General features: G+C 42.5%; 1 protein-coding gene across 1 annotated transcript in view; it reads left to right on the forward strand.

The window, feature by feature from the left end:
• Positions 1-18216: 18216 nt before the first annotated feature.
• The window catches only part of GET3 (guided entry of tail-anchored proteins factor 3, ATPase), a 43858-nt gene continuing 35644 nt past the window's right edge, over positions 18217-26430 (forward strand). Inside the window, exon 1 of the mRNA XM_085654466.1 lies at positions 18217-18395. Coding sequence (XP_085510592.1) covers positions 18253-18395 — 143 coding nt within the window. The 5' untranslated portion in view covers positions 18217-18252. The remainder of the gene's footprint in view (positions 18396-26430) is intronic.

Here is a 26430-nt window from a genome sequence, read left to right on the forward strand (position 1 = left end):
GTAAGCCAACTTCCCTCTCTAGGCTATTTCATGTATATCGCTGATAATCGGGATAATCTGCTTGTGCATACTGATACATCTGTTGTGTTGTTGCTTGTGTTGCAGCAATAGGCTGCGCTTGTGGTGGTGCTACGGTCTGTTGTGGAGCTCCCTGTTGCGGAGCTAGTTGTTGCGGAGCTAACCTAGGTTGTGCATGCTGAGGGATTTGTTGTTGATTCTGATCCTGTCTAGGTGGACGTGGTCTCTCCTGGGTTCTTCCTGTAGCAATATTATGTTTCAGGACTGGACAATCGTGTATATAATGACCTGGTTGTTTACAATAGTTGCATGTCCCTTTCGTAGGACCTGCGGAATCACCCTTTTGATGACCATCAGCTGGGACTGACTGAGCAACAAGCATTTTCATTTTTGTATCTTTCATACGTCTTTGTTCGTGTTCTTGTTCTTCTCTAATTCTATTGTGGTGATATTGTAACATCTGTAACATCTGTGATGGGGTATTACCTTGCCAGGTACTTTCGAATTTCAATACTCTATTCTTGACTTGTAGCAGAGAATTTTCAACTAATTTTGTCACAAACAGATGTGGATATGACTCACTACTGGCTTTTATGCCACTATTTATACCAAAACATTTTTCAAATCGGGAATAGAAATCACTAGTGTCTTCATCTGGCTTTTGTTTACAGGCTGATATTGCACCCCAGTCTTCCTTTTTCGTAGTTAATAAACGTGGCAGTACCTGCACTAGTAGTCCTGCTAGTGCTGTAGTCTTTTCCCCAAGTCCTGCTCCTGCAGCTCGGGCCCTTTCTTCGTTTTCTAATGCTGTCCAATCTATCTTTTGGTCTCCCACCTCCCATTCCTTTTCTTTAAGTTTCTCATAAACACCAGCGGGTAATAGGACTTTTAATATTTTCATAATGTCGGGGTAGGTATACTCTCCCATGAGTAACATGTCCTTTATTTCACGGTGGAAACCTGCTGGATCCTTGTCATGGCTGGGTACTACTTTCTTCATTTCTAATAATTCCAGTTTAGTTATAGGCATGTACACAAACACGCGTGTAAAGTTATTACCGTCACCTCTGATTGGGTGTACTTCGCGTAACGGGTTCTGTCTATCTATGTGATACATTTTTCTTCCTATGATGGGAACTGGGACGTGTTCTGGGCATACGAAAGTTAAATATTGGTTTCGGAATTCTAGAATCTCTTTAATCAAATCAGTACCTGACCCTCTCCATATATTCGTGAGTAGTTCTGTCAATATGTCAGGTAAGGGTCCTGGATCGGAGTGTTGGCTTTTATATAATATAAGGAGGTGTTGAATCATGTATATACTAGCTAAACGCTGTTCGTATGGGTCAAGATTCAGAAACGTGTGTGCAAGTACATCATCATTGTAGTCGCTGGGACTGTCAGCCCATTGTACTGCTGACCTAGCTAATTCTTGTTCGTCCATGGAATCGAGCATATGGTACCCCCTTCGATCTCGGAGTAATTTATCAGCGGCTTGGAATAGGTGCTCGGGGGATTTTGTATTTAACATAGGATTTGGAAAATGTCTATTATATTCTGGACGTATTGGACGTATCTGATCATTAAAGCCTCTAGTATTATTATGGGGTCTTCCTCTACCTACGTAAGCTATCGTCTCCAATTGTTCTGAATCTTGCTCCTCCTCTTCTTCTGATTCTACTCTGTCTGTTTCTCGTCTTTCTTTATGTATTCGTTCTAGTTCCTTGCGGATTTTTCGACACATGGCGATTATACACGCCTGTCTATCATGTTTCTCTTCTGATATGTTCTGACCCCATTTGACAAGTTTTTGCATGGTATCATGATCTGCCCCGGGCCTGTCTTGATTCCTAATTACACAATTTATGAAAAAACGTAGTAGTTGTCTTTGTACATCCACTTTCTGGTATTCCATAGCTTCGTTAATACTTTCTGAACCTCGCCCTGTTTGGACAAAGCGATATATATTGTCTAGGTGTTCAACCATTCCTGGTATCGTCATTAAATATAATGTAGCTCGTCGTATACGTAGTGATGATATGAGCAATTTGTCCTGTCTACCTGGCACTGGATCGTATCTACAATCCACAAGCTGTTCTTTAAACATGTCGGATGTCGCTAATTGGGGTGTACGTTGGAGTGCTAAATCTCTAAGGGTCTGTTTATTTCTCGGCGGGGTGGCAAACATGTCTGTCGTACCTCCTGTAGCACCATCTGAGGCGCTAGGCACGAAAGGATTCGTTGGACGTAGGATAGAGATTGTGGATGCGGGAAAGACTGTAGAAACGGACGGACCTGTGGGAACTTGTGTACGAGTTTGTAGTTGCGGGGATACAGGCGGATGCTCTTGGTGTTGAACACCATCGGCAAGCGGTATGTGTGGTATGGCATTAGCATACTTGGGAGCTACGTCATCTAAATAGGAGGAAAGGAAAACGTCCTTTGCTGTTTTGGGATGTGTTTTGGGATGTGCTTTTATCGGGAGTAATGGAGAAGTTAAGTCTTTTGGTATTTCCGGGATAGCCTTAGGTAACCCTTCGGCCAGAAGAGGATACATACCATTCATAAGAGTGTTTCTTTGTCTATCTACTTGTTCTGAGTTTACTCGGGTACCTTCCTCAAGTAATAGATTTTCTCGGGTTTTATTTGAATTCTCTCTACCTTTCTCTTCCTGTCTGAGTGCTTTTTCTGTACGTCTGTATGATTCTTTACGCCATAATTCAATGGCATCTTTCTGTGACTGTCTGGCTTTCTTTTTCCATAATTCTTCTTCTACTCTCATGATGCAATCTGCATCCCAGGTCCCCGCTACGGGCCATCTCTGACTCTCTGGTAATTCTTTGGTGTAGTCCACCCATAAATCAAGAAATAATACGGCATCTAGGCCATGCTTATGATACATAAAGTATCCTGGAGTGTCCCTAGGTGGAATGGGAACAGCTTCTTCGAGTACCCCTTTTCTGGTTTTGATCTGTCTTAGTTTCGAAAAGAGCGGCATTTTTAGACCTTATTACTAGAACACACTTTATACAATAAACACAATAATGAACAGTCATTCACACCACAATGTATAGAACGTATTAAAACATTTAACATTTAACAGTTTTAACGAACAATGATAACTAATAGAAAACTAGTTACTGACATAATACTGACACTAGATAATACTTATTTATATGCAAGACATACTATATATACTGCTAAACAGTACAGATACACTGCTGAAGCAGTGCAGACCGGATTTGTGTACCCAAACCCGTCTTGACCGGCACAGACTATGTGCACGTTAAATGCCTCCCCGGTAATGGTACTCACCGGGTAGCTCGGAACGGAAGGCCTCGGAACGGAACTGAAACTGGACCGGACTGGACTCGACTTGATTGGACTCGGAACTTCGGAACCTGGTGGGCCTCTGTATACCTCGGATCTTGCTCTCTCAGCTAGGCTCTGGTCGGGATACTTCGCACTTCTCACCGCCTCGTCTGGGTGTTGATCGCAGCCTCAGTCGCCCCCGCTTGGCCGGAGGGAGATACAGGAAATCCTGCAGGTACGCGTTTTTGTCCGTTCAGCTGTGGCAGAAGACCGGGCCTGCAACGCACCTCAGGCGCGTGAGATGAGAAAGTGTCCCTATTCGGGCGCCAATTTATGTGGTAAATATTTCATTACCGGTACTATTTTTTATGCGGTAAAGTCTAGTAAGAATAACTCAGTAAATATAAGAGGCAGAATCCGTGGTATTAGAGGTTTAAAAAGGCTTTATTCCTATACAAAGGAATGCAATTCGAATTGCAGGCTTCTATTCCATCACCACGAAAGTTCAGGAAGGAAGGGCATACATTATTGACAGATAATTGGTTTTAATGGAAAATGCATTACAGGGAAACAGATGCAAGAGGCGTAACAGCTGATAATACAGATAAAATGTGCATATGTAACTAATAAAGGCGGTCATATGGGCGTAATTTGATAAACGTCATTATACATGATGTCACAAGTGGGTGGATCCATAAAAGAATCCTGCGATGTCAGCAGAAATATTTGGCAGAGATGCGCGCGCAGCCGCATGACGTGTGATTGACGTGCAACTAGAGGGTGAAGGGGACTTGACATTTAGCTCTACATGTGGAGACAGAAGTCTGGGGGTTATGTCAACCTAATCCCAAATCATATCTAATATCCTATGTTTAAAGAACTGTGTTATCCAAAAGGAAAGGTCTCTAGGATAGAATCTATTCTATACTGACTGTTAGTGCGTGTACAAGCGTCTAAGTGTCTGTATGAGATGCGAGGGGGCAGGAATCTTCCATGGTAACAGGGGCTATGAATTACTTGCATGAGGACAGCGAGGCCTGGCCCTTTGCATGGTAGCTGGAAGAATGTTTACCTAAACTACTAGACAGGAATGCATCGGATGAGGAGCGAAGCAGATAATCTTGAAGGTGAAATACAGTTTTTGGCAGGCAACAGGCTGGATCAGGCACCGTTAGCCGCGCAGGGAGTAGGACAAAGTTCATGGATACAGATGCAGGCTCGGGCTGGAGCTTCCAGAGACAGAAAGCAGGAAAAGCTTGATGACAGAATTCAGGGCCTACTCGCCTGAATCTGTAAAATGTGGAAAGTGAACCACATAAAGTCGGTGGCCTTTCATACTTAGGAATGGAATATCTAACCCATTCATAGCGGATCTGAAAGAGGACATGTTGACGGTGGACGCACATGTATTTGCGTCTTCGAAACTGGAACTGGAGGGAACATACATGTACTTATAGCATGCACATGGAGCCGTTGGGGTCTACGATAGGGGACATAACTGATCACAAAATTCATATTTCCTCACCAGAATGACTTTCTCATATTTAGTCAGCCGACTATGTGACATGTACTGGGTTCTGCTTCTTGTCAAAAGAATTGCCACATTATGAGGTACGAATACCCTTACAGGATATCCCATTATGATTCCCTCACTCTGTTCCAGGCTTCTACATGTTGCAGCCACAGATTTCAAACAACCTGGTAAACCTACAGCTACAGGGTCAAGTGTCGATGAGAAGTACGCAATAGGCCTCCTCAGCTGTCCGTGCTTCTGAATTAACACTGAAAGTGCACATCCATTTCTCTCACTGCAGTACAACTCAAACTCCTTTTCATAGTCTGGCATACCCAAAGCAGGGGCTTCACACATTCAGCACAACGACCATCTGCGACACCCAACAGGATCTTCACCATACATCGAAGACCGTCTGCAACTCCTGGCCTGCACTTCGCACTACAGGAACAGCCAATCGCGATGCTCTCCCTGCTCCTCATTGCCTCCTCCATTCGGAATGAACACTTCACGCTGGGCTTTAAAGGGAAACTTTTTCTGCAGCACTAACCTGGTGTATGTATCCGACCTCCGCTCTGTCGGGGTTAGCCTGAACTTGTGACTTTCCCTGGTTCTCGCACGACCAGATAACCATGAGTATTGATTTGTGTTTTTAGGCACTATACTTACCTTAATTCTTTTAAATTGCGTATCTTTCGCTCTACTGATTGGATTTTTGTTGTTTTGGTGTCAAATAACTTATTAAATTCTACTCCATTTTTCTAAACTGGTTTGTTATTTTTCTTGTGTTGTTTTTTAAAGTTATTACTATTTGTGTACTGCATAAATACGTAACACGTTGCCTCTAAGTTAAGACTGACTGCTTTTCAGCCAAGCTACTAGAGGGTTAAGCACAGGGTAATTTAGTGACTTTTTGTGGTTCACCCTGACAGGGATTGTAGCTGCTGGTTGAGAAGGGTGCACAGCCCTCTCAACCAACAACACTATTCCTCACATTGGTGCTCAGTGCTGGGATTCAGTAATTGTGTTTGCGCAGTACCATACAGTGATTACTGTAAAACTTAAATCCCATATAGATAATTTGATACAAGATTCAACCACTTTTTAAATTCTATTTTTTCCCTCAATCGGTCATTTTGTCAATATTCATTCCTTCCTTACCTTTCTGTACTTGGGAATCTTCGTTGATGTATCTGTGTTGCCAGAATATAAATGGATCCCAAATGACTATCATTCTACAATATGATGGAGCGGAAGGTGATCAGAAAGTAGCGGGGGCTGATCATGATGAAGGGATCCACTAAGCAGGGCTTCCGGGACGCCCTGTATGATTTTGAAGTAGCGCGCTGGAGGAAAGCTCCAACAGAGGACCAAGAGGGTGATGACTCTAAGAATAATGAGGAGGGGAAAGGAAATGACTTGGCAATGGCTCGAGAAGAGAGAGGAGGGCCCGCAGAGATTGTATCTCCTGCTAGAAGCAGTGTTTCCTCTCACAACGTGTCTCCGGAAGAACTGAAGGACAAACAGATTGAGAGGGACCAGAAGTTGCAGCTAGCCAGGCTGGCTGCGGACAAGAGAAAGGGTGAGGCATAAAAAGCCTTAGCGGAGGAAAGAAAGGCTGACTCATGCAGTATTGCCCAACTTGCCCCAAAGATTGTACAACAATCTAAAATGACATCACTTTTGGTGTCATGGGAAGTGTGTGTAAACAATGCTTCAACATTTTATGTTTTATTTATTAATGTGACCCCCACATTTCTTGGTTCAGCTGTTGCAGGAAAATGAGATTGCAAGAATCCAGAGTTCTTAAGTTTTCAACCCATGAGTACTGTAACCTCGCCCATTCCAGGCATTTTGCTTAGCATTATGGGACTTGTAGTCATATTTGTCCCACTATACAATTAACGGTATAAGTCTCAAAAAGGAAGGTTTATGATTGGCAAAAGATTTATTTTGCCGGGTGGTCAAAATGGCAGTTTTAAAACTACACACAAGCTGCAACGGCAGCCTCAAGACATGTTTAAAGAGCTACTGAAGAAGGTGGCACAACAAGTACTGCAGACCCACTAGTAGCATTTAATTTACAGGTCCTGAGTACATGTAGTACCACTTTACTGAGGTCTTACAAGTAAATCAAATGTGCCAAATTGGGTGTAAGCCAATTATACCATGTTTAAAGGAGGGAGCACAAACACTTTAGCTTTGGTTGACAGGGGTAAAGTGCACTGAGTTCTAACAAAAATGAATGGAGGAAAACAGGAGAAGTGAAAGCAAAACGTTTGGGGGGAAACCACACAGACAGGGCCAGGTCCAACATGACCCCTCCATCTCCAGCCTAAAGCCAAGGTGATAAAGGTTTCTCACAAATTAACAAGCAAATGGACAGGAAGCGTTGAACTACAAAGCGGTTATTTACAACAGGGGGCATGGCGCTTCCTCAACCACTTTGTAGTTTATGTCAACGCTTCCTATTGGTTTGTTTGTCCATATGTGAGAAACCTTTATGAGGAGCAAGAAATCAGATTACTAGCATGGTAGGTGATTGAGGGACATGTGTGTGTTTTTGGTTGTTCAGGAAGGTCTCTCTCTTCTCTTTTTTTGTTTTGCAGTTTTAAATAGTATGAATTTGACCCAAGTGCATTGGAGTGCTTTACATGAACACCGGTTACATTGCACAAGGTCAAATTATTTCTTTTTGGCATAGGCAAATTAAGTGATTTGCCCAGAACCACAGGATGTTGAGCCGACGTCAAGCCCCAAACCTGGTTCCCCAGTTCTGAAGTGTGCAACTCTGGCTGTAACGTCACATCCTCTCCCTTTAACCCCAGCCTTCTAACAAATAATGTTTCAGCAGCCAAAGCTACCCTTTGGTTATTCTTAAGCACTGTCTGGGCCTAGAAGTGGAGGACTAGGAAGCATCTTTTTTTTTTAATATTGATGATATCCAATTTTAAGGGATGGACTCAATCTACTGCGTCCCGCAGCAGTATTTAGAGAAATCTTGTGCTATATTTGTGTCTGAACCTCTGTATCTTAGCTCCCCGACTGACAAGTATTTGCGCGCTGGCAAAAAAAATTCACTTTTTTAAGGAAAGAGGAAATCGCCTGCAAGAAGATTCTCTCATAGTCTGCATTTGTGAGGCTAAGGAGCACATTTTTTGGTTGCAATTTTATATAGAGTGGACATGACTCGACGGCATCAGAGCGCTTTACAACCGTAGCATGATACAAAGGTACAGCAAGTTACAGTTACAATTTTAAGTTCAGACATATTGCATTAGTAGCTGCGACCAGGACAAAAGCAGCCATTGGACAGGGATGTACACGGTTCAAGCATTGATTAAGATGTTTGGGACACACAATGAAGACAATGAAGGTAGCTCATCTCCTGGATAGAGTACTTAGATATGGTTGAGGGTGCTTGACCCAGATGTCTGTCAAATAGGAGGAGATTGAGGTCCTGTTTGAAGGTGGCTATGCAGGTTGTAAGGTGAAGGGATGGAGGTAAGGAGTTCCAGATTCTTGTGGCACTACCAGAGAATGACTGGCTCATGTACCGTTCTCGACTAAAGGTGGGGGGGTTCCAGGATCATGGTTTATGCATTTCTGAAATCCCTATTTGCTCCAGATGTTCAGTTTATCACTTAGATAGGAGGGTGAAGAGGAGTGCAGTGATCTGTGGGTAATGCAGGCGGCTTTGAATTGGGCCGAGCTTCATTGGAGGATTAGCAGGGCCGGGGAAATGTGGTCACATTTCTTGAGACCTAGCACAAAGCGCACTGCTGCATGTAGAGTTGCTCTCAGTGGGCCTAGATTAACTTTGTGAATTCCTAGAAGGGAAATTTCTAAATCTAATCTGGAGAGGACGAGAGACTGCACCACTGTTTTGAGGTTTTGCTCTGGGATCCGTTGTCTGGTGCCTCACAGCTGCTTGAGTTGGTGTTGTGCGCTTTTGGTCAAGGTTTTAATGTGGCTGTAGAGATATAGATGATTGTCAAGGGTGATACCAAGGGATCTAGCACTCTGAACAATGGCAGGGCAGCCATCTAGGACAGGAAAGATGGCCATTCATTCCTGCACTGGGGTTTTTGCTTTCAGTGGTGAGATCAAAAATAAATTATGTTTTAGTTGGGCTGAGTTTTAGATGATGGTTAGACATCCAGTTTTGAATCTTAAGGAGTGTGATTGAAAGGAGGGCGATTGAAAGGAGGGCAAGGTCTTCAGGGGAAGAGATTTTCATGTATATTTGAGTGTCATCAGCGTAGAGGGGGAAGAGAATCCCAGCGTATCTAAGAATCACTCATAGTGGTTCTAGGTACAGGTTAAAGAGGGTTGGGGAGAGGACCGAGCCTTGAGGGACCCCTTGATGTGCATTGACTGGTCTCGAGGACGCATTGTCCATTTCACATTTCGGGAGCAGTTGGATGTAAGAGAAGAACCAATGGAGGACTGTGCCTCCACAGCCCATGCGCTGTTCAAGATTGCGAAGGTGGTCCAGATGGTTGACAGTGTCTAATGCAGCAGACAAGTCTAGTAGGACCAGGAGGCAGGAGTTCCTGGACTCGAGGATTCTAAGGGAGTCAGCGACTATTTGTAGGATCATAGTTTCTGTACTGTGGCCCTGAAGGAAACCTGATGGGAGAGAGTCTAGGGGGTTGTTTGTTTGAACGTGTGAAGTGAGCTGGGAAGCAACCCAACTTTCAAACACTTTGCTTAAAAATGGAAGTGTGGCGACTGGACGGTGGTCGTTCATGTTCTCTGGGTCGAAAGAATGTGTTTTCAAGACAGGAGAGACATGACCCACCTTTTAGTCATCCTGGAAAGAGGGCCTGTTAAAGAGAGGAGTTGACACATAGAAGAGAGAAAAAGTGGTATATTTACGAAAAGACTGAAGTCTCTGTAATAAGTCAATAGAACAGAGACCAGTTGGATTTCCATGTAGGTTTATTGTAGCCTATGTGGCTATGTGACCTCCACTTATGCGTGGATACGTCACCTTATTCAAGTTATGCATTGGAATGGTCTACCGGCTATGTGACCTCCACTTATGCGTGGATACGTCACCTTATTTAAGTTATGCATTGTAATAGTCTACTGGTTATGTGACATTCATTTGTGTGGTTACGTCACCTATATTTTAAAATCCCCTGTTCTTGGGTTCTACTGTTTTGACAGAGTGCGTTTTCACTTATCACATGGTACCTGTGCGTGATTTCTCAAATACTTACTGTCATGTTGGATTTATTTTAAAATTCAACAGGGTGTAGTCTTCACCTCTTTTTCTCCTCTCTAGTTTTCTTCTTTCAAGAATTGTATGTTGGAGCATACCCAATCTTTTTCTTGCGGGTGTGAGTTAGAGAGTCTTGCGTTATATCTCTTTTTCTTGTCTTTGTCTTGTGCTAATTTTTCATTGGTTGACGTTCTCTTTTTACCACTTCCATACTAGTCTGGCCAACTGGTGTGTCCTGCTGGTGACTTAGATGTCAAGTTCTTGTTTTCTTCTGTTTGTTTTAGTTTTCCTGAGCATACAGTGGGAGATCTTTTTCTAACATTCTCTTCTTTGTGTATTCCTTGCTCTAATTTGTTTCTTTCACTTTCTTAATTCAAGATTTATTGTTTTACCTATTGCTTTTCTTACGTCCATTCTTCTTTTGCTTGTAAAAGGGGGGGGAAGAGGTGTGGTGTGTCGTTTATTAATTCAATACATTCCTTTTGGATTGATTGCGTATTTTAACTTTTGCTATTACTATGCTTACTTTTGTTTTATCCTTTTTGCTGTTCATTAATGGGGGAAGGTGTGTAGTATACTGTTCTTTGATGTAATACACCATTCATGCCTCTCTGCCTTGCTGCTCAGCCAGTGTGGATGTTCTTGGAATGTTGGTATGTGCAGTGAAGTAACAGAATGCTGGTATGTCTGTGTGTGGAGTGTCAGTTGAGAGGATGGGCTGAGCAGCAAAGACGCTGCTCCTGGTGGGGCTCGCTCTGAAAAGAAGACCTACTTTACATCTAATTCTATAGTACTCAATGTTGTGATTCCTGATCTTCAAAATCTACAATAAGCCTACATGGAAATCCAACTGGTCTCTGTTCTATTCACTTATTACAGTCTCAGTTTCATTATGTTAATCAAGGCATATTAATACAAGTATGCATCTTCATTAAAACCACTATAACATTAAAGTTCAACAAAATGGCGTAAACCCTAAAATGCAGACTTTGTCTCTAGTCCCTCCCCCTGCAATGGAGTTGCCTGATGTTCGTACTAGCTGCTCCGTATGAGGCTGGCCGCCGGACTTCTTCGGAGGATTCTTGTTCGCGGCTCCCGCGGGGCATCACGCTGCGGCCCGCGGCAGCGATCTTACTGTTACTTGCTCCGCATGCCTGAAACTGACTGTAAACAGGCTGAACCACAGTAGCAGGGTAGTGCTACGAGCCGGGTCGGTTGCTGGGGAAGCCACTACGAGCTCTCAGGTGTGCGCTACACGTTGAGACCCTGCTGGGGAGCCCTTCTGGTTGGTCTACTGCCGACCCAGCTGGAAAAACAAAAGCCTGGATCCGGAGGACGTATCTGGAATAAAGGTTTGCAGAACAGCGGGGGAGAAAAGTCTTCAATTTAATTTTTTCCTCTCTTCTCCTCTTGCCTGGATTTCTTCTCCCATTTGATCAGCTGAGACCTCTTGCTGTCAAACAAGCCATCAGAGACTAATGAGTGAATAAGCCTAAGCTGGTCTGTGGCTATCTCTGGGACTTTTAACCTACCTGTGTTCTTCTGTGGCCGTCCTGGTTGCTGTTGCCCTCTCTCCCTCCCGCCGCCGCATTTCCAAACACCGCGGCCGCCGTGCGGAGGGGACTCCATTTCCCAGGCTCCTGAGCGCCGGAAGGCGGAACCCGGAAACGTAGCTCACGCGCCTGGAGGCGCTTTAAATCCCAGCTCACCTCCGGTGGAGCAGGCGCCTAAGCTGGTCTGAGGCTATCTCTGGGACTTAGAACCTACCTGTGTTCTTCTGTGGCCGTCCTGTTTGCTGTTGCCCTCTCTCCCTCCCGCCGCCGCATTTCCAAACACCGCGGCCGCCGTGCGGAGGGGACTCCATTTCCCAGGCTCCTAAGCGCCGGAAGGCGGAACCCGGAAACGTAGCTCACGCACCTGGAGGCGCTTTAAATCCCAGCTCACCTCCCGCGTCGCGGGAACAGCGCGCGGGCAGCGCCGGGCTAAGCCCGGGCAAAGGGCAGGCCCTCTGTGGCCGGAGTAGGCTGGGCTGGGCCACCCCCCTTGGATGTTGATCCAGGTACTGTAGAATAACCGTGTTTGACCTATCAAGTCACAACTTCTTAATTGCGAATTGTGGACAATGTACAATACACGTATACAATGGACAATAGACTTCTCACGTAAGGGATTGTAATTGATCTAAACTGTGTTCGACAAAGTTAGGTTGACTAATATTACCTAGCCATCCCGTTGTGAGCGCACTAGGAGGTAGGGAATATTAATTGCACTATGGCTACTAAACCAAAAACGCGATCTACCAAGAGGAAACCATGTACTCCACTTATTTCCACACAAATAGGACTTGACACTAATACCCCAGTAGGATACACAGCACCACCAACTGCAATAGATTTAATGTTAAGGAAGGTTATTGGGGCTGTCAATGGAGAGATTGAGCGCACACAGAGACGCTTATCGATGACACCCATAAATACTTCCCACACACCTATACAAACCATACCCTCACAAATTGCAGATATAAACCTCTGTGAAAGCTTACAAAATAACAGTCTTGATGCTTCATTTGAAGCTGTCCCCTGTGGCCAACGGGTAACAGACATTGGGCTACCCCCCGATAGGGCTGGAAAAAGAACAGCCAGAATCCGAACTAGAACTAACAGACGGGGTGCAAAGAACATACATACCAGAAAACTGAAACCAACTAGTGGGGGTGGCAAGACACACACAATAGACGATGAGGTTGTGGAAGTAGAAGTACTAGGTCCCTTAATTCCGCCAGGGTGGCTGCATTCTATAATTGCTGACCTCCAAAAACATCTTGAGGCTTTCATTACTACCCAAATAAAATCATTAGTTAGTAAATTAGATAAAATTGCTAATGAATTACAAAAACAGGCTAAGATGAAGGAGTCTACAAATTCCAACCTCAGTGGAAATCCTACACCATTAGTGACTACCTTATCACGGCCAATTCCTGCTAATTGTACTATTGTACAAGTCCATGCATTACCTAAAGTCTCAGCTAATTCGGAGGATAGAAGTATCCAAAAAGGTGGGAATTATGATAGCCATAAAAGCCATGTGCAGCCCAATACTACTCAGACTCAGACAGGGAATTTGCCCATTCACAGTCAGAATGATAATGACCAGGCAGGACAGGAGCATATGGACAGAACCCACTCCCCCTCCCATGGGTAAATTTACCTCCTCAAGCAAGTCCCTATGTTGTGGTATTTACTGGGGTACCTGAATTTAGGATGGGTCAGAAAGAGTCATACACGGAACTCAAAAACAAGATTATCAACTGGTTGAACATACATAGACCATTACAAGGGCAGGAAACTGGAGAAATTATACATGTTAGGAGAGTAGCCTGGTTGGGAAGCAGAAGGAAAGATATTGAAGGGGATTGCATTATTGCAAACTTTAGGAATCCGAACCTAGTGGAGTATATACTGGGTAACCATAACAGGAATGCAACCAGTACTATACGATCTATGTCACTAGGGTACTTCTATCCTAGAAACTGTGTCGCCTACCCCTCAACTTACATTCAGGGAAGAAAGGATAGAGGAGTAGACGGATATAGGGCAAGGATATCTGAATACAGTGGCCTGCCATTAGTAAATCAGGGTGGCCTACAGTGGACGAATAGATTCAGTCCCCTTCAGTCTTTGGATGAAAATTATTGACTACCCAAATTAGAGGTACACCAGGAGGGGATGGAAAGAAGGATGTCCACAGATATTAGCGAACAACCATCTCGGGGAAGTCATAAGCTGAATGGGCTGGAAGTTACCCCGTTAAAGCAGGACGGGGAGAAACAGGAGCCCATGACAATGAGGAGGGATGTAGTTAGGCCAAATGCCCAGGGTCTAAATGTGGTGAGGGCGTCGGGGGACGGGTGAATATAGCCTCCTGGAACATAGCAGGCCTAGCTGGAAAATTTGAAAATGTAGATTGGAGGAATCAACTATGTGGCTTTCATATATTAGCTCTACAGGAGACCTGGGCGGTTAAGTCCGATCTTTATCATTTGGAGGGCTATAAGTGTTTTTTTGTCCCAGCCCAGGAGAGCAGGGCAGGAAGGGTAAGGGGAGGGTTAATACTGTATGTGGATATTAACCTTAAGGGAAAATGGATTTTGCCATCTTGGACATCACACACCCTTCAAGCAGTAACATTCCAAGGACAAGGGCTGAGAGTACAGTTATTTAATATTTATAACTCAGGCTCTTTAAACGGTAGGAATGCTGCTCTGCAGGAATTAGATGCCAGACTGAACCAAGAAGCCGATCGAAGGAAAGGGGGGGGGGGGGGAACCATTTGTGTTACTAATGGGAGATTTAAATTGTCATCTCTGCCCAAATTTGTTACCGGTAACTGCAGACTGGGATCTCTGCCCGGTCACGAAGGGGCCACACTTTGAGCACAGCACTGAGGGCTCAACATTAACTAAATTAATTGGTACTCATACATTAGTACACACTATTGATTTGGTAGTCCCAGGCGCAGAGGGCACTCTTGTGCCAACTTTTAAAGGAAGAGGATGCTCCTCTATTATAGATTATATACTGATATCTCCCTTTGCAAAACATTGGATCACAGAGGTTAGTACCAAATGGAGTACCTTTAGTGATCACAATCCCTTGGTTATAGAATTATTCTATAAGGGCCACCTAGAAATGAACAAACAAGTGGATATTACTCTACGGCCAACAGACCAGGGGAGGCGTTTAAGGTGGGCAAAAATCAATGCCCAGGAATTTTATACCACACTGCTTGTAAAGGGTAAAAAGTGTGTTGAAGACTGTTTAGATCTTAAGATAGGGGGAGTTGACTTAGTTGTGGCCTTTGGGGAATTGACAAAATTGGCCGAAAAACTATTAGAAGCAAAAGGTCCTAGAAAGTTAGGCACACAGCCAAGATGGTTTGATACTAACTGTTCCAGAGCATTAAGAAACCTAAAATCAAGCCTCAAAGCTAACCCTAGGGATAAGACTGGAGTGGCCAAGTATAGACAAATTTACAAAATTAAGATAAAAGAAAGAAAGGCTACTCTGCAAGCAGAAGTCTGGACTGATCTAAGAGAAGCAGGAGAAAACAGGGATTTTACAGAATTTTGGAGGATTATTAATAGGCCCTGTTTCCAGGATAGTAGTGCGCCGGTTCTTAGTTCAAATATCCTCCCTCAGCAATGGGTGACTCATTTTGAGGGTCTTTATAACCACTCTAAAGACACAAAACAAGAAGGGGGTTGGGATGGCATAAGGAGTTTGGAAATGGACTTCACACTAACAGAGATCATGAAGGCAATTCAAGGGTTGACACCGAATAAAGCTCCAGGGCCCGATGGCACTCCCCCAGACTTATACCGAAGTAACATCGACCTGTGGGCGCCAATTTTAACGAGGGTGTTAAATGCGGCTATTAAATCAGGACTCCCGAGATCTTGGTCCACCGCATTCATTGTCCCTATCTTTAAGAAAGGGAATAGGGACAATCCTCAATGCTATAGACCGATATCGCTAATTGATGTATCAGCCAAAATACTTGGGCGGGTGGTTTTGAATCGTCTTATAACCTGGACTGAAGAGCATCACACAATAGCCGATACACAGTATGGGTTCAGAGCGGGAAAATCGACTAGTGACCAATGTCTAAATCTATATTTACTGGTTGCTAAGTACACTAAAGCAAGCAACGGCCCCATTTACATGGGTTTTATGGATCTGGCGGCGGCCTTTGATAATGTGAACAGAAACAAATTGTGGGCAATGATAAATAATTTGGGAATAGACCCGGGCCTTATAAACATTTTGAGAGAGTTGCATTGGAATACTACAGCCAGGGTTCACTTTAGCACGGAGGGGGGGCGAACTGACTCATTCCCATGTACAAGTGGAGTAAGGCAGGGGTGTATTCTCGCTCCCTTTTTGTTCTCATTGTATATCAATGATTTAGAGACAAGCCTTATTGCTCAGACTGTAGATTGCCCCAAAGTAGGGAAGCGTCAAATTCCGGTACTTCTGTACGCGGATGACGCGGTCCTGCTTGCACAAACCCCACGAAGTCTCCAATCACTCATCAATGGATTTGTAAAATTCATGGACAATTTAGACCTGTCAGTGAATTTGAGCAAATCATTTGCGATGGTTGCAGGCAAAAAGCTCACTAAGAAATCTGTGTTTAAAACAGGGACCCACATAATGGGCACTGTAAGTACCTTTCCCTATTTAGGCCTTTTATTTGACGGCAAGATCCAGTTTGATTCACTGATTGAGGAACATTGCACTAGATTGGTCTCCTCAAATGGTGCAATATTAAATTTTGCTCATAGGTTGGGACGTTGGTCCCCAGAACAAATAATGATCCTATATAGCTCAATAAGTACCGCTAAGGCATTGTATGGAGCCGAGGTGTGGGGCTTTAGGGATGCTAAACATTTACAGCAAGAGGAAGATAAATTTCTCCGCAGAATCCTAAAGATCCCACAGTCTATTCCAGCGGAAATTGCACATTCAGAACTTGGGATACCATATATCACAGACCAGGTGATGATTAGGCCGGTCATGGCTTGGCTCAGTATTTGGGCCAATCCTGAGGCGGAACTAAGCAGAGAAATTGTTACGGACTGTTTGCAAAGGGATAAGGGGATGCAAATCCCATGGCTGAAATATGTTAAAATAACATTAGAGGCTATAGACCAGCATACCCTCTTTAGTAAGCCATGTACAATCTCCAGGACCAGCAAACCACAAATTAAAAAAATGCTGCTGGAAAAATTGGAAATGGTTAGAGCAACCAAAGCATTAACATTAAAATGTTCAGTAGCAGCTCATTGTCTGGTTAAAAATGGGGAGGGCATGGAACCCTACTTATTTCTGATGTATAACCAGCAGGACAGGTTTTTAATGTGTCGTTTTAGGCTCAATTTGTTACCTAATATTTTATCTTATCCATCTGGTTTTACTGTAACTATTGAGCAGAAGGGTGCCTGCGGCTGCGACAGTAAGTCTCCGCAGGACACCCTTCATTTTGTATTATTGTGCCCATTTTATTGTACCCCTCGGCGCATGTTCTTGGTTGACATTTTAAGAAATGGAAAATTTCGTCAGGCTAAATCTGCATTACTGTTCCTCCAAAGAGCAAATGATATGCGCACTTTATGTTCAGTAATAAGCTTTTTAAAAGTAGTAGTAAGATTAAGGAACACAATGACTAAGCAACTATGTATGTAATACTACAGCTTTATTATATGAATTGTACCAGCTTGTTTGGTGGTTGCTTTTATGTTAATCTATATCAGAAATGTAAAAATTATGTGTTCTGTTTTTTATATAATATGGATTTTTATGATGATTTTTAACCATCGAAATAAAGATTAACTGAACTGAACTGATTTTGTCTAACATTTAGATTTGTGGCATATCCCAGAATAGTCCTTCTATGGCAGTAAGTGCATTCATTATTGTTAGCATTACCCAGCGGCCTGGATTTCCTTGCACAGTCCTGTTTTCTAGCTAAATTTCTCTGCATGTTTCAGCAGATGTCCTGGTTTTCAGAGGCTTGGTGCATAACAGAAGGCGGCAAGTTTTTGTGTATTTTGGTGCAGAATTAATTATTAACCGTTATCAGTAAAACAAAGTAGTTAACACATATAACACTGTGTATTAAAGTTGCATTTCATTCCCTCTTGTGCCATACTGTCCGTCTTTCTTATGTTGCTCAGCGCTGTTAATGAAGTATTTCTGTGCCCCTCAGTCGCTGCTGCATTCTAGGGCTACTTCTCTTTTTTCGTGGACTATCCCGGTTTTTGTTGATTTATAAAATCTGGTCAACCTGACCTTTATAGACAGCCATCCATTCCACATAACCTCATGCGGACCACTCATAAGATGCTCCAGCTACGATAAGCCTCAGCCACAGTTACAAACCTAGCTCCACGTGATTGGTCGGAAACACCCCCACAAGCCTGATTGGTCTCTTCCGTTTAGGAAACCTTTTCTAATATGGCCGCCGCTGATTGCTTTGCGGCTTCGACAGCACCCGGTAATCGGAGGTTCACCTTTTCCCAAATGGCCGCATTTAACCCATGAGTGACTCCTCAGTCGCTCGTCACGGTCACGTGTGCCCTTCTCAAGATGGCAGTGTAGTCACGTGAGCCACTCCCAAGATGGCAGCCCCGCTGGAGGATGAGTTCGAAGATGCCCCTGACGTGGAGCCCCTGGAGCCCACACTGAGTAACATCATTGACCAACGTTCCCTGAAATGGATTTTTGTGGGTGGCAAAGGTGGTGTAGGCAAAACCACCTGCAGGTGAGAGAGAATGCAACTGCGACAGATAGAGAATGTATCTTGAACGGTAAAGAGAAGCATCATAGCGTACATGCCCATAGCCCCGCGTCAGGCGGGCGACTCCCGATTTTCCAGCCAAAAAATGATCTCATTTTGCCAATCTCCCACCTGAAATTGCCTCCCCTTCAATTGAAATCAATGGGGAAAATACATTCCCCGGATTATTATTTTTTGTTTTAAATCTCTTCCCTCTTCTAAAATGTTGACATGTATGCCATAGGTTTGTTAGGATATAACTATCTCTAAGTTAGACAGAGACCAGTGGAGGAAAACAGCAAGCAAAGAAGTAGAGACTAGTTTAGGGGGGAGGAGACAGGCGTGCGAGCAGGCGAGGGACACATCTACAGATCTGGCGAAGGCTACCAGAACTTGAAGGAGGTAATAAGCTTGGTGGCGTGAAAGGGGGAACATTATACCGCCGTAGCTGAGTGCAGCACTACGAGAAAACGGAGGAGGAGACAGGTGTGGGATGGGAGTCCGACACAGCTTGCTGGTGTGGAGGAGCTCACCTGCAAGGGAGGAAGCGACCAACTGGGAATGACATTGGCTTAGCCTCTTAAAAAGATAAGACATTACCCATTGGTTGGAGCATGTCTCCCGCAGGTGCTATATGATCAGTGCCACTGGAATTATGCGACAAGCGAGGACCAAATTATGTGGCAGCGTTGACTAAAATATACGTAAAGTGAAGGCAGCTGAGTCACTGCACGCTCTGAAACTTCATAAGACTTGTTAGGGTAACACATTGTTATGGGGTCATTCTAAATCCCACTCCACTAGCCATCTTAAATGATAAAACTCGCTTGGGTTTGAGCCTGTCGAGTGTGATTACTTTTTGTACTTTATTTGAGTTCTAATTCCTATACCACCTACTGGTGTATGGCTTGAGTGCTTGCTATTGCATCTTTTGAGACAAGTTTAGAAAATGAACAGTACTGGTATCCAAACAGAAGGAAATAGTCTTACGCTTTGAATCAATAACGGTAAATTTCAGTATCTGCCACACATCCTGCATTGTCCAGTAACCAGCAACTGACACAGTGCCTGGTCTAGGGGTACGTTTCAGCTATGGAAGTTTCCAACGCTTGCCACTTCACCTAAATGCACTGAAAATATACAATGTGGGCCATATGTACAAAGCATTTTTAATGGCGCAAATGGCCTGAATCGCAAAATCGCTCTCTCCATTTGCAACTGTAAAAAATGTTTTTCCAGATGTACAAACACCCATTTGCATGTAGAAAATGCTATTTGAAAGGGGAGTTTTTAGGGTTTCCCTTCCAAATAGTTATATCCAGAGTTATTTATAAAGGTTTTGCGACCGAAATGCGGACGCAAAACCTTGATATTTTATCACCAAGTCAAAGTTGGTGGAAAGGCTTTTCGCAAATTGGATGGGGCCCCCATTGAACTTCTTCCCCTTTGTGAATGTTGGAGAAAAAAAAATAATTGTTGAAACGCATCCTGTTTTCCTTTAAGGAAAGCAAAAAAAACCTTTATTCAAAGGCAGTCATAGATTTGGTGGTCTGCTGACCTCAGCTGGCCACCATCCCTGTGATGACAGACCTTCCTAATGGGTCTTAAACGGCGACCTTCCACATTAATATTCATGTGGTAGGTTGGTTTGCGACCGATTAGGAATTGCAAGTATGAAACAAAAAGTTTCATACATAAGGAATAGAGGTTTCCAAAAAGCAATTTGGTATAAAATCTCCATTTGGAAATCGCTATTCCTACTCTTTGTACATCTGACCCTGTATTCTGAAGCGGGCTCACAACACAATAAATTCTCTCTGGGAAGAGCAACCACTTGGCCGTGCCATCAGAATCACTGCCATCTAAGGTTGAGGACTATTTGGAAACGCAGACCCTGGAGATTTTTTTTTTTTTTATCCCATTTGACCAAATGGCCAATGACAGTGCTTAGTTCTGATGCTCTGTTCTTGATGGCCATTGTGGGTACCTATTTTCCCGAGGCCATCAACCTTTTCTATAACTCCTTCCTCGTCTAGCTTTCTTAGTTCTTCTACTTGCAGGCATATGTGCAATAGGTTGTGCTGAAATGTCAGACCCGCCGGCCAAATAGGGAGGTTGATGTGAAGGTCTACTGGCTAACTCTGAAAGTAGCCTAAACCAGTGTATGTGTGGCTGAATTTATGCATATAGTCTTCTATCTCACACATTCTTACACTTAGCTCAAATTGTAGCACCTTGCCATGCTGCGACTGACTACTATGTCTGCATTGACCCCTTACCAGTCGGTCCCACAGAATGTTGCCTTTATCTCGTGTTTCTCACACTGTATTTCTCTTTCATATGTGCCACCCACCAGTAATAGTTCCTGGCCTCCACAGGTGTAAAGTTAAGTCTTCGTCAACTGTGATCGCTTGATGAACTTAAGATGTTATGTTTTGTCTACTATGTTCACAGAAGCTTCTATTAGGGCAGGGACATTGCGATGATGGATCATAATTTGGCATTTGGGTGGAGATTCTTTTGGCTCTTGTAATGCGATCAGTGGAATATATCAAGAAATGCTCTCCTTCCCTTTTTTAGGTCTCGCTGAGCCAAAGGCTCAAAGAGACATTTTGTATGTGGGATTTTCAAAGTGCTACCCACAGTCTTTTGGCTGGCCTAAACCTTGAGTGCACGATCACATGCACAGCTGCTCCCACTCCCCCCCCTCCCTTCTCTATAGCTTTCTTTCACTTTAGCCGCTTTGACCCTTGCATTCCCCACTCCCTTCTCACCCAGCCCTTTGATGCTCTGCTCGATTACTTTCACCGCTTTGATGTTTGATTTTTATTGCCTTTGTTTATGTGACGGAGATCCATTGCATTTGGCAGAACATTTCTGGGGCCGGATTGCATGAAATACACCAGGTGGCGCTAACGTGTTTTACAGAGCACCATACAGCATTTTGTTCTGCGTTTAAAAAAAAGACGCTTTAGGAGCGGAAAGGAGCTATCCCTTTTACTTGTATTAAAATGTATTTTTAAAGGTGTCTATAAAAGGATCCTGAACATAGTTTATACTAGCATGCTCCAATACTGTCCGTATTTCACTCCTGATTGCACTGGCCTTCCAGGTCCTAAGACTCAGACTCATGATTTTACTGTTATTTCAAAACCAGTCTAACATTTGTTTTGTTTTAGGTATTACCTTAGTAAAGCATACCTATGTGATCTTACTCTCCTTGGTCAGTGTTTTATTATGGATGACAAGATGTTTTCTCATTAGGACTCGCACCATAAGCCTCTTTCATTCCAAACATCTGGAAACGCATTCGTCTCTGTAACTATATAGTAATGGCTTTCAGTTACAGCTGGCGGAAATTATGCTACACACCTATTTATTGCCTTCAAACGATTCTGCTTTCACTGGTGTGACCATAACTTGCCAAAATATTTTACTGATGCTTTCGGCAGTGTCTCCACTTCTGTCTGATCACTCCTCAAATGACACCTTCCTTAATCCCACCCACAAGCAAGGTAAGCCACTCAATTTTATGCTAATTTCAAACACTTTATCCAAATCTAAACCCATCATCGCTCCATCTGACATCACACATTTCACATGCAAATCAGTTCGTCTCCTTGTAGATCGCTCTCTCTTGTACCCATCTGCTGTAGAAAACGGGACCCCAGTGCTCTCACTGCTTTCCATGTGATCTTCATAAAGACCTTACTTCAGTCTTGCACTACAGCTCATACAACTGCTTCATTATCCACCTTGTACCAAAGATAGGCCTCAGCCATGAATTACACTTGAAATAAGAGCGCATAACAGTAAATGAGGGCAGCAGTACATAAATGGCGAAAGCACATATTCACTGCTAACGTTTTGGTTAATAAGCAAGCCCTTCATACACTGCATAATGATCTAGGAGGTGTCAAATCTATCTATTTCCAGGACCTCATTACCTCACCATCCACAAGCGCTCTGTGCAAACCTTCAGCTCTTTACTCTCTCCATCATCTTCAATTATCAGTATTCTATTGTTCATCCTTACCTGCTCATGACTTCACCCTGCTACATCTGCTCCAAGATTAACACTATAATTAGTCCACAGTGCTCAAGTCCTCACTCGCCTCAACCCTGCGCAGTTACATTATTACGATTTAACACAACACCCTCCTAACAAACGTTTCCTCTTATGAAAGTAGCTAATCCACCCTGTGCCCCCCCCCTGTAACCATTTCGTCCTCCCTTCATCAAATCTTTGCCTCTTTCATCCAACAGTTTCCCCTGCGTTTCCCATCGCACTGACTGCCTGTCCTGTAACCGACTACTCAACCCTCTCCTGTGTTTGGGACCCTTCATTCCACTATCCTATCCTCTCCCCTGTTCTTGTCTATGCACATACTCTTAGATCGTTCTGCCTCTCCTTTGATATTGCTGGTCACCCCACACTTTTCTCAATGAGCGCACGGGGCATTAGCTGGGTACCAGCCCTTATGCTCCTCAATAAGCAGCAGCAATCGTTGCAGTTTCACCAAGGTGAGTTTAGTAAAAGTTTATTTTACTACTTTCGATAACTGGTGCCTTTCGCAAACAGAAAAGGTAATGACAATGTATGGCACATTACAAGATGGCATGTTTTAATACTAGGGCTTCTGATTATATGCATAATGTTTGATCTAGCAGACATGATTGAACATATGGTGAGACCCTTAAATGAAGGCTTAGGGCTCAAATCACAAAGGGACTAATATGCAATAAAGTTACGTGTCTCTTCACTCATGGCAGAATCTCTGCACTGCACTCACTGCAGTGTGCTGGACAGAGAGGCTGCCCAGAGTGCAGAGACTCCACACTTGTACCTTTACTACATGTAAGTCCCTTTGCAAATCAGACCCTTAACCTCTACTTCTTTGTGATTTTTAAAATAAACAGAGGTAAGCATTTATAGTAAAAATGGAAAACTTGTGTCTCTATTTATAATGCAGTTATTGGTTATTTTTAACTTTCAAGAAAATAACACATTTGTTCTTAAACGACATCCATATCTTAAATCACACATTTTATGATTTTGACATTTGGAATTTCATGTCATACCCTTCACTTGTGCCCATTCCCGACTTCTTATACCCTTGTTATCTAGCAGTGCTTTCAACACCACAGGCCATCAAATTCTGGACGGAACGGCCCTAAACGGTTTCGCCCATACCTCTATAATCACACTCAAATGCTAACAAGCATTGGCATAGCCAATAGGTCTCGCCTTTGGGACCGTTTAAGTGTTTAGTTATCCAGCACAATATCCTTGGTGCAGTAACATTAACTGTTGCATGGCTAAACACTTACTGCACCAAGGATATTGTGCTGGATAACTAAACACTTAAACTCCAATGCTTGTTTATTTTTACCATTGTCATTGACCAGGAGAGAATTTGTGGTTGATTTGTGGCTCTCGTATGCTGTTCACTGTAACATCCAATTTACAAAACGACCACCCCAACTTAACTTTTATTGGCAGAGAATGGCGATATAATCACAATAACATTAAAGAAAACCATGTACCAATTTATTAAGTCAACCTGATGCACCTTGCTAATAAAAATCAAACCCTGCCCATATCCCCCTCATGGGGACCGGTGTTTGATTTTAATATTGATTTGTTCCAGTACACAAAGTTACAAGTTTGACTTATTTTCCTAATAATCACTTTGCAACAAGACAACACAAATGAATATAGGAAATAATCTTTTTGTCTTCTCGTCCATTTAATCTACATATATATATATATATATATATATATATATATATATATATATATATATATATATATATATATATATATATATATATTTATTGGACGAGATGTATATACAGGGCTCGAAATTTTTTACTAGACCTTCAGGTCTAGTAACTTTAATAATCTACTCGACCTAACTGTAATGCACGTGACCCGTGAACTGGTCTGAAATTGTGTGATCCTAGGCAAATATTTTCTTATGGAGCCTTCTTTTTCTTTATTATCACATAAGAGAGCGCCTTCAAATATGCAAGTTCACTCTTTCTGCTGTACACATTTTTATTTTTATTTACTAGACTAAATGTTTGCTCCATGATTAACAAGAATTAAGTTCATCTATAGGGTGCACATGATCCCCGGCTTGCCTATTAGTTTACTAATAGCGTTGTCATCTGGGCAGATGCTGTTATAATTCCCACTTCATGTTTAAAAACTCACTTTTCCTAAATATATTACTAAAGCATGATGTGATAGTTCACTGTCATTTACATATAGCCTATTTTCCATTGAAATCACCATAAACTTTCCCACTAACATGTAGGTTTACTGATAATTGCGCATAAACAATGTTTGGAAATTCAGCAAAAATATTAAAAATTTTCACATCATCCAGTAAAACGTTCTAATTTGTTTTGATCCAATACAAATATTTTTTTCACCACAGAATTACAAAATTGGGTCTTCATAACTGGTAAAATATATTTGAAATATTTCTTATATCCCATCAGTCATGAGCCCTAATGTATACGTAATATATGTTTTAAAATATTGAATAGGATCAATACGAGCTTAGGATTGTTTTCATTTTTTTAGAATGTTAATGTAATTATGTAGTGGTGTTGTAAGAGAGGTCTTGGAAGATGGGAGGTATCTGTTAGAATGTTTTAAATATTTTTTAACAATGATGTGAGAATACATGTTTTTTTTTTTTTTTTTTTTTTTTTAATTGTAACTTTGTTATATCAGGACTCGAAAAATCCAATCGCATTGTCCTGAAAATCCTCTAACTTCAGTCACAGAACAAAAAGTAAATGTAGGAGGACACACTGACTTTTGACCTTTGTCTCTGAAAGCCAGCAAATGTGACACGATTTAAAGCCATTTTTATTGCTCTTTCACTTTGTGAGCAATAAAGATGCCTTTAAATCTTGTTATATTGTCACATTTGCTCTGCTTTCAGAGGCAGAGGTCAATAGTCAGTTTATCTTCCTACATTTACTTTTTGTTCTGTGACTGAAGCTAGAGGATTTTCAGCTCGTCCTAAATAAATCTTGCTCGACAATGCGAGTGGATTTTTCGAGCCCTGATCTAACAAGTTACAATAAAAAATAAATAAAAAAGCACAACATTTATGATGACATAATTGTTAAAAAGTATTTAAAACATTCTAACAGATACCGCCCATCTTCCAAGACCTCTTACAACACCACTACATAATTACATACACATTCTAAAAGAATAAAAACAATCCTAAGCTCGTATTGATCCTATTCAATATTTTAAACATATATTACGTATACATTGGGGCTCATGACCGATGGGATATAAGAAATAGTGATTCCCGTTTCGGTGGCTCGCACCTATATTTTAGCCACCTTCATTATATTGCTATACTGAATTATGGACCTTTAGGGAGCAAGGAGTGCATAGGGTGGTGTAGTTTCAAATCTAAAAGGGGTCCCACAATTTGTTTTTTAATACATATTTCATTTCCTTTAATGTGCATTTTTATTATTCTGTTATGTATCAAGTACTGTGCATTACATGAAGCAATATTTTCTTGGACATTTATTACATAATACATATTACTTGCTTCAACCCATCTACTTAGGTGGTCCTTTACATTCAGCCTTAATTTCCCCCCACCCCACTCCCGCACCCTCACTGCAAGTCTTCGGTAAACAGGGTCCCACTATGATGTTTCTCTCATTATTTCAAATATTCTTGGGGCTATTTTATAAGAATAATCCCTGGACCACAATCTTGTAATGAAGCTCCTAGTGATGCGGCATAAGAAGGCCCATCGTTGTTCGCGGTCCCGAACCAAGGGGAGATCTTGAGCCCTGTCATAGAGCTGGTCTCACTGACGTCTTCAAAATCAATTAGAAATAGAAAGTTAACAAGCCAACCATGTAGATCTGGAGATCTACCTCTGTCATTTTTTGACCAATTTTTAAAGATATTTTTGTCAACCTTTTTTGAGTAATTGCTCCCATTGTGCTAGGAACATGTCTCTTA

This window comes from Triturus cristatus, chromosome 4_1, assembly GCF_964204655.1.
Source record: "Triturus cristatus chromosome 4_1, aTriCri1.1, whole genome shotgun sequence".
NCBI classification, from domain to species: Eukaryota; Metazoa; Chordata; class Amphibia; order Caudata; family Salamandridae; genus Triturus; species Triturus cristatus.